This window comes from Netta rufina, assembly GCF_964035555.1.
Source record: "Netta rufina genome assembly, contig: SCAFFOLD_195, whole genome shotgun sequence".
NCBI lineage: Eukaryota > Metazoa > Chordata > Aves > Anseriformes > Anatidae > Netta > Netta rufina.
This window is the reverse complement of record NW_028168913.1, coordinates 1-15559: the sequence shown is the minus strand read 5'-3', so window position 1 is coordinate 15559 and position 15559 is coordinate 1. Positions and strand designations below refer to the sequence as shown.

The window sequence follows — 15559 nt, the reverse complement described above, 5'->3', positions numbered from 1 at the left end:
GGACATGTCACCACCCCATAAGGCCCTGCCACCACCCCATAGGAACCTGCCACCACCCCATAAGGCCCCGCCACCACCCCAAAGGGATGTCACCACCCCATGGGGCCCTGCCATCACCCCAAAGGGCCATTCTACCACCCCATAGGACCCTACAACCACCCCATAGGGACATCATCAAACCCATAAGGACATTCCACCACCCAGTAGGGCCCTGCCACCACCCCATAGGGCCATTCTACCACCCCATAGGAAGCTGCCACCACCCCATAAGGCCCCATCACCACCCCATAGGGACGTCACCAACCCCATAGGGATGTCACCATCCCATAAGGCCCTGCCACCACCCCATAGGACCCTGCCACCACCCCACAAGGCCCCACCACCACCCTACAGGGCCCTGCCACCACCCCATAGGGACGTCACCACCCCATAAGGCCCCGCCACCACCCTATAGGGCCGTGTCCCCCCCGTCCCACCTCTGTGCCTCGGGCAGGGCCCGCAGCGCCCGCAGCCATCGTCGGAAGCGGGGGCCGGGGCTGCAGGCGGGTAGCGGCGGCACGAGGCCTGCAGGACACGGACCTGGGACAGCACCTCGAACTCCTGCGGGGACACGGCCATGGGGTGTGGGGACACGGGGATGGGGTTGGGGGACATGGGGATGGGTGTGGGGACACGGGGATGGGGTGTGGGGGACATGGGGACAGGGTGTGGGGACATAGGGATGGGGTGTGGGGGGATAGGGATGGGTGTGGGGACATGGGGATGGGGTTGGGGACAGGATATGGGGACATGGGGAGTGTGTGGGGACATGGGGATGGGGTATGGGGACAGGGGGACGGGGTTGGGGACATAGGGATGGGGTGTGTGGGGACATGGGGATGGGGTTGGGGACATGGGGACAGCATGTGGGGATGTGGAGTCATGGTGTGGGGACACGGGGACAGGGTTGGGGGACATGGGGATGGGGTGTGGGGACATGGGGATGGGGTTGGGGGACATGGGGATGGGGTTGGGGACATGGGGACAGCATGTGGGGATGTGGAGTCATGGTGTGGGGACACGGGGACAGGGTTGGGGGACATGGGGATGGGGTGTGGGGACATGGGGATGGGGTTGGGGGACATGGGGATGGGGTTGGGGACATGGGGACAGCATGTGGGGATGTGGAGTCATGGTGTGGGGACACGGGGACAGGGTTGGGGGACATGGGGATGGGGTGTGGGGACATGGGGATGGGGTTGGGGGACATGGGGACAGGGTTGGGGGACATGGGGACAGGGTTGGGGACATGGGGATGGGGTGTGGGGACATGGGGACAGGGTTGGGGACATGGGGATGGGGTGTGGGGACATGGGGACAGGGTTGGGGGACATGGGGATGGGGTTGGGGACATGGGGATGGGGTTGGGGACATGGGGATGAGATTGGGGACATGGGGATGGGGTTGGGGTGTGGGGACAGGATATGGGGACATGGGGAGTGTGTGGGGACATGGGGACTGGGTGTAGGGACACAGGGATGTGTGTGGGGACATGGGGATGGGGTTGGGGGACATGGGGATGGGTGTGGGGACATGGGGACAGCATATGGGGACACGGGGATGGGGTGTGGGGACATGGGGATGGGGTTGGGGACATGGGGATGGGGTTGGGGGGGACATGGGGATGGGATTGGGGACATGGGGATGGGGTTGGGGACACGGGGATGTGTCTGGGTGGGGGGCTGGGGACACAACAGGGGACAGGGATGGGGTTTGGGGACGGGACAAGGGACAAGGGACAAGGGACAAGAAACACGAGAGGGAACAGGGCTGGGGGACAGGGGACAAGGGATGGGGACACTACAGGGGGCTGGGGGACAGGGGACTTGGGGACAGAGGGATAAGGGACGGGGATGGGGACAGGGAAAGGACAGGGGACGGGGACAGGGGACAGGGCAAGGATAAGGGACAGGGACAGGGGACAAAGATAAAGGATGGGGATGGGGACAGGGGACAGGGACAAGGGACAAGGACAGGGGACAAGGGATAAGGGATGGGGACAGGGGATAAAGGATGGGGACGGGGACAGGGGACAGGGATGGGGACAGGGACAGGGCCAGGCCCCACCTTGCGGCGCTTCTCGAAGTTGATCCAGCCGTTCTGCAGGACAGGGACACAGCCATCAGCCTGGGGACACCCCTGTCCCCCAAGGACACCCCCTCCCCAGCTTTGGGGACACCCCGCTGTGTCCCCCCCCCCCATGGGGACACGTCCCCACCTCCAGCTCGTCCTTCATGGCCGCGTCCAGCATCACCAGGTCGCGGAGGAAGGTCCCCAGGTAGGGGACAACCCCCTGGCAGAGAGGGGACAAGAGGTGAGGGCGCGGTGGCCGCCGTCCCCGTTGTCACCCCCCCCTCCCCAAATTGTCCCCTTGTCCCTTTGTCCCCTTGTCCCCATCCCTCACCACAGGGCGCTGGTCCGAGGGGCGGCGTGGCTGGCGGCGTGGGGCGGTGTCCTGTGGGGTGTCCTGGGGGGGATATGGGGACACGGGGGGACATCAGGGGACATCAGGGGACAAGGGTTGGGGGACAGGGGACGTGGGGCTGGGATGGGGACAAGGGACAAAGGGACATGGGATGGGGACTGGGACAAGGGATGGGGATGGGGACAAGGGATGGGGATGGGGGGCAAGGATGGGGACAAGGGACAAAGGACCATGGTTGGGACATGGGATGGGGATGGGGACAAGGGACAGGGTTGGGGACAGGGACAGGGTTGGGGACATCACGGGGACAAGTGTGGGGACAGCGGCGAGGGGCAGAAATTGGACGAAGGAAGAGAGATCAGACAAAAGGCAGGGATGAGGAAAAGCGGCAGGGGTGGGGACAAGGGACAGGGGTTGGGGACAAGGGACAGGGTTTGGGGACAAGGGACAAGGGACAGGGGACAGGGGACAGACCTGGAAGAGCAGCTGGCGGCTGGCGCTGTAGTTGTCCTGCTCGGAGCAGATTGGCGCTGAGCTCCTCGTAGCTCCGCTGGGCGTCCCTGCGGGGACAGGGGCTGAGCGTGTCCCCGTCCCTCGTCCCCTAACTTGTCCCCTTGTCCCCTTTTGTCCCCTGTCCCTGTCCCCGTACCGGCCGATCTCCTCCCAGCTGTGCTTGAGCCGGTGCACGGGGCTGGACTGCAGCGCCGAGACGATGGCGCAGAGGGACGAGAAGTTGCGCAGCGCGCGGCACTCCTGGGAGGGGACACACCGCGACCGTCACCCCCCGCGCGGGGACACCCCCACGGGGCGCCCCGGGACCCCCCCTTAGGGATGGGGACACCGCCGGCGGGGTCACTGCCAGGGGGGGTGTCCCACGTGGGGCACCGCCGTGGTGGCTGCCACCACTGGGGTCACCTCCGGTGGGGACATCTCCGTTGGGGACACCTCCCTTGGGGTCACCTCCCTTGGGGTCACCTCCATTGGGGTCACCTCCATTGGGGACAACTGTACTGGGGACAGCTCCACTGGGGACAAGGTCACCTCCATTGGGGTCACCTCCCTTGGGGTCACCTTCATTGGGGTCACCTCCATTGGGGTCACTTCTATTGGGGTCACCTCCCTTGGAGTCAACTCCATTGGGGCCACCTCCATTGGGGTCACCTTCATTGGGGTCACCACCATTGGGGCCACCCCCCTTGGGTCCTTTGGGGTCACCTCCCTTGGGGTCACCTCCATTGGGGTCACCTCCCTTGGGGCCACCTCCCTTGGGGCCACCTCCATTGGGGTCACCTCCCTTAGGTCCACTGGGGTCACCTTCATTGGGGCCACCTCCATTGGGGCCACCTCCTTTAGGGCCACCTCCATTGGGGTCACCACCCTTGGGTCCATTGGGGTCACCTCCATTGGGGTCACCTCCATTAAGTCCATTGGGGTCACTTCCCTTGGGGTCACCTCCCTTGGGGTCACCTCCCTTGGGGCCACCCCCCTTGGGTCCATTGGGGTCTCTTCCATTGGGGTCACCTCCCTTGGGGCCACCTCCCTTGGGGTCACCTCCATTAAGTCCATTGGGGTCACCTCCCTTGGGGTCACTTCTATGGGGGTCACTTCCCTTGCGGCCACCTCCATTGGGATCACCTCCCTTGGGGTCACTTCCATTGGGGTCACCTCCCTTGGGTCCATTGGGGTCACCTCCATTGGGGTCACCTCCATTGGGGTCACCTCCTTTGGGGTCACCTCCATTGGGTCTATTGGGGTCACCTCCATTGGGGTCACTTCTATGGGGGTCACTTCCCTTGGGGCCACCTCTCTTGGGGTCACCTCCCTTGGGGTCACTTCCATTGGGGTCACCTCCCTTGGGTCCATTGGGTCACCTCCATTGGGGTCACCACCATTGGGGCCACATCCATTGGGTCCATTGGGGTCACCTCCCTTGGGACCACTTCCATTGGGGTCACTTCCCTTGGGGCCACCTCCCTTGGGGTCACCTCCCTTGGGGCCACCTCCATTGGGGTCACCTCCATTGGGTCCACTGGGGTCACCTCCATTGAGGTCACCTCCCTTGGGGTCACCTCCCTTGGGGTCACCTCCCTTGGGGTCACCTCCATTGGGGTCACCTCCCTTGGGGCCACCTCCCTTGGGGCCACCTCCATTGGGATCACCTCCCTTGGGGTCACTTCCATTGGGGTCACCTCCCTTGGGTCCATTGGGTCACCTCCATTGGGGTCACCACCATTGGGGCCACCTCCATTGGGTCCATTGGGGTCACCTCCATTGGGGTCACCTCCCTTGGGACCACTTCCATTGGGGTCACTTCCCTTGGGGTCACCTCCCTTGGGGTCACCTCCTTTGGGGTCACCTCCATTGGGTCTATTGGGGTCACCTCCATTGGGGTCACTTCTATTGGGGTCACCTCCCTTGTGTCCATTGGGGCCACCTCCTTTAGGGCCACCCCCTTTAGGTCCACCCCCCTTGGCGCCACCATCCCACGGCCCCCCCCCCACAACCCACCCCCCCCATCCCCGTCCCCGTCCCCCCGTCCCCTCCCCGCTGACCTCGGCCACGCGGATCCACTTCTCCAGCAGGCGGGCGCGCTGGGGGGGCCGCAGCCCCGCGCCCCCCAGGCAGGAGCGCACCACGGCCCCCGCCAGGCGGTTGAACTGGCGCACGGTGGCGCGGACGCTGGGACAGGCGCGCTCCTGTCCCTTCTTGTCCCTCTGCGACCACAGCGCCCCCAAGCACTCGTAGGGCACCAGGCGGACGAAGAGGTCCTGGGGACGTCAAGGGACGTCAAGGGGGGATGGGGTGGGGGGGGGCGTGGGGGTGGGGGGGCGTGGGGATGGGGGGTTGGGGGGTTGGGGGACGTGGGGACATGGGGCTGGAGGGACATGGGGACACGAGATGGGGATGGGGACATGGGGACATGGGGATATGGGGACGTGGGGATGGGGAGTTATGGGGTTGGGGGACATGGGGACATGAGATGGGGATGGGGAGTTGTGGGGTTGGGGGACACAGTGCGGAGATGGGGACATGGGGACGTGGGGACATGGGGACGGGGAGTTATGGGGTGGGGGGACACGGTGTGGAGATGGGGACATCAGGGGGCATGGGGATGGGGAGTTATAGGGTTGGGGGACATGGGGACATGGTGTGGAGATGGGGACATGGGGACATGGGGATGGAGGGACATGGGGACACGAGATGGGGATGGGGACATGGGGACATGGGGACATGGGGACATGGGGACGGGGAGTTGTGGGGTTGGGGGACATGGGGACATGGTGTGGAGATGGGGACATTGAGGGACATGGGGATGTGGGGATGGGGGGTTATGGGGTTGGGGGACATGGGGACACGAGATGGGGATGGGGACATCGAGGGACATGGGGACATGGGGACATGGGGACATGGGGACGTGGGGATGGGGAGTTGTGGGGTTGTAGGACGTGGGGACATGGTGTGGAGATGGGGACATGGGGACATGGGGACATGGGGATGGGGGGTTATGGGGTTGGGGGACGTGGGGACACAGTGTGGAGATGGGGACATTGAGGGAGATGGGGATGGAGGGACATGGGGATGGGGACATGGGGATGGGGACATGGGGATGGGGAGTTATGGGGTTGGGGGACATGGGGACACGAGATGGGGATGGGGAGTTGTGGGGTTGGGGGACACGGTGTGGAGATGGGGACATGGGGACATGGGGACGGGGAGTTATGGGGTTGGGGGACGTGGGGATATGGTGTGGAGATGGGGACATGGGGACGTGGGGACATGGGGATGGGGAGTTATGGGGTTGGGGGATATCGGGACATGGTGTGGAGATGGGGACATGGGGATGGAGGGACATGGGGATGGGGACATGGAGATGGGGACACGTGGATGGGGAGTTATGGGGTTGGGGGACATGGGGGCATGGTGTGGAGATGGGGACATGGGGACATGGGGATGGGGGGTTATGGGGTTGGGGGACATGGGGACATGGGGATGGAAGGACATGGGACATGACATGGAGATGGGGACATGGGGACATGGGGACATGGGGATGGGGAGTTATGGGGTTGGGGGACATGGGGACACAGTGTGGAGATGGGGACATCGAGGGACATGGGGATGGAGGGACATGGGGACACGAGATGGGGATGGGGACATCGAGGGACATGGGGACATGTGGACATGGGGACATGGGGACGTGGGGATGGGGAGTTGTGGGGTTGGGGGACGTGGGGACAAGGTGTGGAGATGGGGACATGGGGACATGGGGACATGGGGATGGGGGGTTATGGGGTTGGGGGACATGGGGACACAGTGTGGAGATGGGGACATCGAGGGACATGGGGATGGAGGGACATGGGGATGGGGACATGGGGATGGGGAGTTATGGGGTTGTAGGACGTGGGGACATGGTGTGGAGATGGGGACATGGGGACATTGGGGACATGGGGATGGGGAGTTGTGGGGTTGGGGGACACGGTGTGGAGATGGGGACATGGGGACATGGGGACATGGGGACGGGGAGTTATGGGGTTGGGGGACGTGGGGATATGGTGTGGAGATGGGGACATTGAGGGACACGGGTACATGGGGACACAACACTGACATTGGGACATCAAGGCACATTAGGGCTGTTTTTCTTCGGGATATAGGATTTTGTTTTTTTTGGGCGGGGATGGAGGATTTTTGGGGTGTTTTATGGGGGACACAGGACTTTCAGGGTGCAGTTTGGGGGGATTTGGGGTATACGGGACATTTGGGATGCAGTTTTGGGGGACACAGAATTTTGGGGGTGCATTTTTTGGGGGGATACAGGACCTTTGGGGTGCATTTTTTCAGGATAAGGGATTTTCGGGGTTGTGTTTTTTTTTCAGGACACGAGATTTTGGGGCAGTTTTTTTTTAAGGCTCGAGGATTTTGGGGGGTGCGGGACTTTCGGGGTGCCTCTTTTTGGGGTGCTCACCGCCTCCATCAGCGTCAGCTGCTCGGCCACCTCCTGCGCCTGGAAGGCCAGGATGTCCAGGGGGTCGGCGTCCCCGTCCCCGTCCCCGTCCTTGTCCCCGTCCTCGTCCCCGTCCCCGTCCGGCTTTGGGGTGGGGGGCTCGGGGGGGGCTCCCCGCAGGTTCTCCAGACGCCGCCCCGCTTCCGAGCCCGGCTCCAGGACCCCCACCAGGCGCTCGGCCAGGGGGGCGGCCGGGGGTCCCCCAAAATCTTCGGGGTACCCGTCCAGCCAGGCGCCGAGCAGCGCCGCCAGCGCCCTGCGGGGACACCGAGAGGGACGGGGACGGGAACGGGGTGGAAATGGGGACGGGGACAGGGACGTGGGGACAGGGATGGGGACGGGGGACTCACCCCTTGGCCTCAGCCACCTCCAGGGAGCTGGGGGCTGCCGAGAGCCCCCCCATTTCTTCCAGCCTTGGGGGGGGACACGGGGAGGGGGTCAGAGGTAATAAATGTCCCCAATAAATGTCCCCAAGACCCCAGTAAATGTCCCCAAGACCCCATGTAACATCCCCAAGACCCCATACGATGTCCCCAAGCGCCCACAAAAAATCCCAAAGACCCCCCCACAAAGCTCCCAGTCCCCCCCAACGTCCCCAAGCCCCCCCAACGTCCCCAAGCCCCCCCCAACGTCCCCAAGCCCCCCCACAATGTCCCCAAGCCCCCATGTAACATCCCCATGCCCCCCCACAATGTCCCCAAGCCCCCCCCACAACGTCCCCAAGCCCCCCCCCAACGTCCCCAAGCCCCCCCACAATGTCCCCAAGCCCCCATGTAACGTCCCCAAGCCCCCCCCAACGTCCCCAAGCCCCCCCACAATGTCCCCAAGTCCCCCCACAATGTCCCCAAGCCCCCATGTAACGTCCCCAAGCCCCCCCACAACGTCCCCAAGACCCCATTCGATGTCCCCAGCACCCACAAAATATCCCCAAGCCCCCCACAACATCCCCAAGCCCCCCCACAACGTCCCCAAGCCCCCCACAACGTCCCCAAGCCCCCCCACAACGTCCCCAAGCCCCCATGTAACGTCCCCAAGACCCCATGCAATGTCCCCAAGCCCCCAATAAATGTCCCCAAGACCCCATGCGATGTCCCCAAGCCCCCCCCCAACGTCCCCAAGCCCCCCCCCAAACGTCCCCGTGCCCCCACCTGGCGAGCAGCAGGCGCAGGACGTCGTGGGGCCGGGTGAAGGCACGGAAGGTGGCGAGGAAGGTGGGGACGAAGGCTCCGTCCCCGCGGGCGGGGGCCTCCAGCAGGTGCCGCACCAGGCGGGGCAGGGGGGCGGCGCGCAGCAGGCGGGCGGGGGGCGCCCCGGGGCGGGGGGCCAGGGTGAAGACGGCGTCGTCCTCGCGCACCTCCGCCTGCGCCGCGGGGACGGGGCACTGGGTGGTGGCACCGCGTGGTACCGTCGCCCCACGGCACCCATTGACCCCCAATGGCACCCATTGCCCCCCAATGGCACCCACTGCCCCCCAATGGCACCCATTGACCCCCAATGGCACCCAACGGCACCCATTGCCCCCCCAGATGATGTCATTGACCCCCATTGACCCCCCTTGACCCCCAATGGCACCCAGCACCCAACGGCACCCATCACCACCCCATGGCACCCATTGCCCCCCAATGGCACCCAACAGCACCCATTGCCCCCCCAGATAATGTCATTGACCCCCAATGGCACCCATTGCCCCCCAATGGCACCCAATGGCACCCATTGCCCCCCCAGATGATGTCATTGACCCCCATTGACCCCCATTGACCCCCAATGGCACCCAGCACCCAACGGCACCCATCACCACCCAATGGCACCCAACACACCCAATGGCACCCATTGACCCCCAATGGCACCCAACACCCAACAGCACCCATCCCCACTCAATGGCACCCATAGTCCCCCAATGGCACCCATTCCTCCCCAATGGCACCCATTGACCCCCAATGGCACCCAAAACCCAACGGCACCCATCACCACCCAACTGCACCCACTGCCCCCCTAGATGAAGTCATTGACCCCCAATGACACCCATTGACCCCCAATGGCAACCAACACCCAATGGCACCCAACAGCACCCACTGCCCCCCCAGATGATGTCATTGGCCCCCAATGACACCCAGTGACCCTCAATGACACCCAACACCCCCCTATAGCACCCAACATCCAATGGCACCCATCACCACTCAATGGCACCCACTGCCTCCCAATGGTACCCGCTGACCCCCAATGGCACCCAACACACCCAATGGCACCCATTGCTCCCCAGTGGCACCCAACAGCACCCACTGCCCCCCCAGATCATGTCATTGACCCCCAATGACACCCATTGCTCCCCAATGGCACCCAACACCCAGTGGCACTCATCACCACCCAATGGCACCCATTGCTCCCCAGTGGCACCCAACAGCACCCATTGCCCCTAATGGCACCCAACTGAACCCACTGCCCCCCAACAACACCCATTACCCCCAGCGGCACCCAACAGCACCCATCACCCCCAATGGCACCCATTGCAACCCAATGGCACCCAACAGCACCCGTTACCCCCCAGTGGCACCCAACTGAACCCACTGCCCCCCAACAGCACCCAACAGCACCCATCACCCCCAATGGCACCCAGTGGCACCCACTGCCCTCCAGTGGCACCCAACAGCACCCACCACCCCCAATGGCACCCATTGCCCCCCAGTGGCACCCAACAGCACCCACTGCCCCCCAACAGCACCCACCACCCCCAATGGCACCCAACACCACCCACCGCCCCCCAGTGTCACCCCCCACCCGGGCCTCGATGTCCCCATGTCCCCCCCACCTCCCCGTCCACGCCCACCCCCACCCCGCTCTCACCTGGGGGGGGTCCTCGTCGGGGGGGCAGGGCCGGTAGGAGCTGAGCACCACCCCCGGCTCCTGGCCCAGGGGGGGCCGGGCCCCCTCCAGCAGCGCCCGCAGCGCCCGCGGGAGCATGGGGCGCCCCACGGCTCCGACCCACGGCTCCGACCCACGGCTCCGACCCACGGCGCGGTCAGCCCCACGGCACGGGCATGGCGGGGGGGGCTGGGCGAGAGGGGGGCCCTCAGCACCCACTGGCTGCCCCACAGCGTCCCAGTGGTGCTCCCAGTGCTCCCAGTGCTGCCCCATTGCATCCCAGTGCTCTTGTGCTGCCCCATAGCATGCCAGTGGTGCTCCCCAGTGCTCCCAGTGAAGTCCCATAGTATCCCAGTGCTCCCAGTACTGTCCCATAGTATCCCAGTGGTGCTTCCAGTGCTCCCAGTGCTGTCCCATAGCATCCCAGTGGTGCTCCCCAGTGATCCCAGTACTGTCCTATAGTATCCCAGTGGTGCCCTGTAGCATCCCAGTGCTCCCAGTGCTGTCCCATAGCATCCCAGTGCTCCCAGTGTTGCCCCATAACATCCCAGTGCTCCCAGTGAAGTCCCACAGCATCCCAGTGGTGCTCCCCAGTGCTCCCAGTGCTGTCCCATAGCATCCCAGTGCTCCCAGCGCTGCCCCACAGCATCCCAGCATAGCTAGTGCTGTCTCCCGGTGCTCCCCCACAGCACTCCAGTGCTCCCAGTGCTCCCAGTACTCCCAGCCTGTGCTGTCCCACAGCTCCCAGTACGACTAGTGCTCTCCCAGTGCAGTCCCACAGCACCCCAGCGCCACCCAGTGCCGTCCCACCGCATCCCATGGTGACCAGTGCTATTTCCCAGTGCTCCCCCACAGCATCCCAGTGCTCCCAGTGCCGTCCCACAGCATCCCAGTGCTATCCTCCGGAGCTCCCAGTGCTGCCCCCCAGTGCTCCCAGTGCCTCCCTGCAGCTCCCTCTCGAGCCTCCACCCCCGGTCCCTGCGCCCAGTATCCCCAGTACCCCCAGTCCCGTGCTCCCAGTCCCAGCCCCCCGTGCTCCCCCAGTCCCTGCTCCCAGTAACCCCGTCCCTCACCCCCCGTGCTCCCAGTACCTCCCAGTGCCTGCTTCCAGTCTCCCCATTCCTCTTCCCAGCACCACGGCTTCCTGTTCCCAGTGCTCCCAGTCCCCGCTCCCAGTCCCCGACCCCTCAGACCCCTGCTCCCAGTGCTCCCAGTGCTCCCAGTTCTCCCAGTCCAAGCTCCCAGTCTCCTCCCCTCAGCCCCCTGCTCCCAGTGCTCCCAGCGCTCCCAGTCCCTCCCAGTGCCCCCACTTCCTCCCAGTGCCCCCACTCCATCCCAGTGCTCCCGATCCCTGCTCCCAGTGCTCCCAGTGCCTCCCAGTCCCTCCCAGTCCCCCCCAGTTCCCCCAGTGCCCGCTCCCAGTGCCCCCAGTTCCCCTCCCCAGCACCGCCACCACTTCCTGTTCCCGCTCCCCGCTCCCAGTCCCTCCCAGTCCCACCTCCCAGCGCCCCCGTCCCCCAACCCCAGCCCCCCCCAGTGCCCCCAGTGCCCCCAGTTCCCCCTCCCAGTCCCTCCCAGTGCCCCCAGTTCCTCCTCCCAGTGCCCCCAGTTCCTCCCCCCAGCCCCTCCCAGTCGCTCCTCCCAGCACTCCCCGCTTCCTGCCCAGCGCCCCCAGTGCCTCCCAGTGCTCCCAGTGCCTCCCAGTGCTCCCAGTACCCCCCAGTTTCCCCCCCCCCCCCCCCCACCTGCAGCCGAGGCCCCGCAGCGCCGGGGCCGGGGAGGGGAGGGGGGAGCGGGGCGGCCGCAAAGCCCGGCCCGGAGCGGAGCCGCCGCGGAACGGAGCCGGAGCCGGAGCCGGAGCCGCCCCCGAGCGCGGCCGCTCGCAAAAGCCGGAGCCGGATCCACGGACCGGGGCCAGCCCCATAAATACTGGGGGGGGGGAAACAAGGAGAGGCGGGGACGGCGTTTTGGGGTGAAAAACGGCTTTATTGGCAACCGCGGCGTCCAGATCCGTCTTCGGCGTCACTGCGATTTCTGCGGGGAGCGGGGGGGGGGCCGGGTGAGGCGGGGGGGGGCAAGGAGGGGGTAGGGGGACGGGGGGGGGGCCTGGGGGCCCCTGGGGACAGGGACGTTACCTTGGGGGGGTCCTGGGGGCGCGGGGCTGTGGGGAGAGAAAAAGGGACATGGGGACACTGGGGGACACTGGGGGACATTGGGGGCATTGGGGGCATTGGGGGACATTGGGGGGACGTGGGGACACTGGGGGACACTGGGGGCATTGGGGACATTGGGGGGTGTGGGGGGATGTGGGGACATTGGGGGACATGGGAACATTGGGGACATTGGGGGACTTGGGGACATTGGGGGGATGTGGGGACACTGGGGGGATATGGGGACATTGGGGGGCGTGGGGGGATGTGGGGACATTGGGGACAATGGGGGACATGGGGACAATGGGGGGTGGGGGGGGATGTGGGGACATTGGGGGTCATTGGGGGATGTGGGGACATGGGAAGGGGTGGGGACATGGGGATATGGGGACATTGGGGGGACTTGGGGACATTGGGGGCTGTGGGGGATTGTGGGGGGACATTGGGGGACATTGAGGGGGACATGGGGGGACGTGAGGGGATGTGGGGACATTGGGGGACATTGGGTCGATGTGGGGGACATGGGGACACTGGGGGGACATTGGAGGATATGGGGACACTGGGGGGATGTGGGGGGACGTGGGGGGACACGGGGCCATCAAGGGGTGCGGGGGGACATAGGAGGGGACAGGAGGGGACAGGAGGGGCCAGGAGGGGACACGGGGCTGTCACTCACGGGCAGGGCTCAGCCAGCGCACCAGGCCGCAGAGGGCGACGGCCACCAGGAAGAGCCCCAGGGCGTCCTCCAGGGAGGGACCCTCGGAGCCTGCGGGGACGGGGACGGGGACGGGGACGGGGACAGGGACAGCCTCAGTGTCCCCTGGTGTCCCCAGCCCCAGTTCCAACATCCCCTGGTGTCCCCAGTCCCAGTCCCAGTGTCCCCAACCCCAGTCCCAATGTCCCTTGTTGTCCCTGTGGTGTCCCTTAGACCCTCCCAAACAAGGCCCCAGTGTCCCCTGGTGTCCCCAACCGCAGCCCCAATGTCCCCTACCCTGATGCCAATGTCCCTTGGTGTCCCCAGCCTTCACCCCAATGTCCCTTAGACCCTCCCAACCCAGTCCCAACGTCCCCTGGTGTCCCCAACCCCAGTCCCAGTGTCCCTCAGTGTCCCCAACCTTGATCCCAATGTCCCTTAGACCCTCCCAGCCCCAGTCCCAATGTCCCCAGGTGTCCCCAACCCTGATCCCAATGTCCCTTTGACACTCCCAAACAAGGTCCCAATGTCCCTCAATGTCCCCAGCCCCAGTCCCAATGTCCCTTGGTGTCCCCAACCCTTGTCCCCATATCCTAGATGTCCCCTCAGCACCTCCCATCCATGCCCCTCGGTGTTCCCAACCCCGGTCCCAATGTCCCCTGGTGTCCCCAACCCCAATCCCAATGTCCCTTAGACCCTCTCAACCCCAGTCCCAACATCCCCAAGTGTCCCCAACCCTGATCCCAATGTCCCTTTGACACTCCCATACAAGGTCCCAATGTCCCTCAATGTCCCCAGCCCCAGTCCCAATGTCCCCTGGTGTCCCCAGCCTTGATCCCAATGTCCCTTTGACCCTCCCAACCCCAGTCCCAACGTCCCCAAGTGTCCCCAACCCACATCCCGATGTCCCCCCCCGTACCCGCCAGCCTCAGCTGGACGGTGGCGCGCAGCGGGGCGTCGAGCGCCGGGTGGGTGACGACGCAGGTGTAGACGTCCCCGTGGTTTTGGGGCCGGGCGGGGGGCAGCACCGCCCCCACGCTGCGGCTGTAGGTGCCATCGGGTCCCCGCCGGTGGCCCGAGCTCCAGGTCCCGGCCACCGGGGCCGACGTCCCCGAGCCCGCGGCGCGGCGCCGCCAGGTCACCGCCGCGTCCAGGGGGTAGAAGCCGGCCACGTGGCACCGCAGCTCCGCCGCCGCCCCCGGGGCCACCACCAGCGGCCGGGGGGACAGCGTCACCTTGGGGGGCTCTGGGGGACACGGGGAAGGGGGTGGGTCCGGTACGGCCCCGTATGGCCCGGTCCTATCCCCTATATGGGTAGTGGGGGGGCACTGGTGCTCGATTCTGTTCCCATATGGGGTCTTATAGGGGATTATGGAGCGGTCCCATATAGCCCATATGGCCCCATCAGGTATGGCTCAGCCCCATATAACCTATATAGCCCGGTCCTTTTCCCTATATGGGTGGTGGCGGATGCTGGTGCCCAATCCCATTCTCACATGGGGTCTTATAGGGGATTATGGACCAGTCCCATATAGCCCATATGGCCCCATCAGGTATGGCTCAGCCCATATAACCTATATAGACCGGTCCTTTCCCCTATATGGGTGGTGGGGGAGGCTGGTGCCCGATCCCGTTCCCATAAGGGGTCTTATAGGGGATTATGGACTGGTCCCATACAGCCCATATGGCCTGATCTGATATGGCTCACCCCCATATAACCCCTATAACCCATTCCGTTCCCCTATACATGCACTGGGGGATGCTGGTACCCACTCCCCCTCCCATAATGGACCTATAGGTGTAACGACCGGTCCCATACACCCTATACAGCCTGGTCCAATATACCTTATAACCCTATAACCTGCTCCACCCCCATATATACATACTAGGGGATGCTGGCACCCACCCCTACACTCACTATAGGACCTGTAGATGTCATGACTGGTCCCATACACCCCATATGGCTTGGTCCAATACACCTTATAACCCCTATAACCTGCTCCTACACCCTATATACCTATTAGGGGATGCCAGCACCCACCCCTACACACACTATAGGACCGGTCCCATACACCCTATATGGCCCGGTTCAATACACCTTATAACCCCTATAACCTGCTCCACCTCCAAATATACACATTAAGGGATGCCAGCACCCACCCCTCCACACCCTACAGGACCCATAGGTGCCACGACCGGTCCCATACACCCTATATGGCCCGGGGCAGGGGGGGGGGCGTTACGCACCGAGGACCTGGAGCTGCAGCAGCTGCTGCGCGTGGCCGTGGGGCAGGAAGACGGAGCAGAAGTAGGTGCCCTCGTGGGCCACCTCCAGGCGGGGCAGGCGCAGGGTCACGGCCGTGACCCCCTCCCCGTCCCCGTCCCCGTCCCCC

The 15559-nt window shown here is 64.9% G+C and overlaps 2 protein-coding genes across 2 annotated transcripts; both read right to left on the bottom strand.

Annotated features, from left to right (window-relative positions):
- Nucleotides 1–476: 476 nt before the first annotated feature.
- On the bottom strand, nucleotides 477–12104 carry LOC311221702 (ral guanine nucleotide dissociation stimulator-like 2; the record flags this gene model as incomplete). The annotated part of the gene is made up of 12 exons (XM_084307088.1): nucleotides 12068–12104; nucleotides 10305–10511; nucleotides 8612–8823; nucleotides 7814–7876; nucleotides 7425–7719; nucleotides 5017–5232; nucleotides 3114–3217; nucleotides 2939–3024; nucleotides 2444–2506; nucleotides 2258–2332; nucleotides 2107–2139; nucleotides 477–600 (listed from the first exon to the last, which is right to left on the bottom strand). Coding segments are annotated over exons 2-12 (1388 nt in total), but the record flags the coding sequence as incomplete, so codon positions are not given.
- Nucleotides 12105–12287: 183 nt separating this feature from the next.
- TAPBP (TAP binding protein) lies at nucleotides 12288–15555 on the bottom strand (the record flags this gene model as incomplete). Its single annotated transcript, XM_084307087.1, has 5 exons — nucleotides 12288–12356; nucleotides 12458–12483; nucleotides 13149–13238; nucleotides 14086–14412; nucleotides 15414–15555. Coding segments are annotated over 5 exons (597 nt in total), but the record flags the coding sequence as incomplete, so codon positions are not given.
- Nucleotides 15556–15559: the final 4 nt, after the last annotated feature.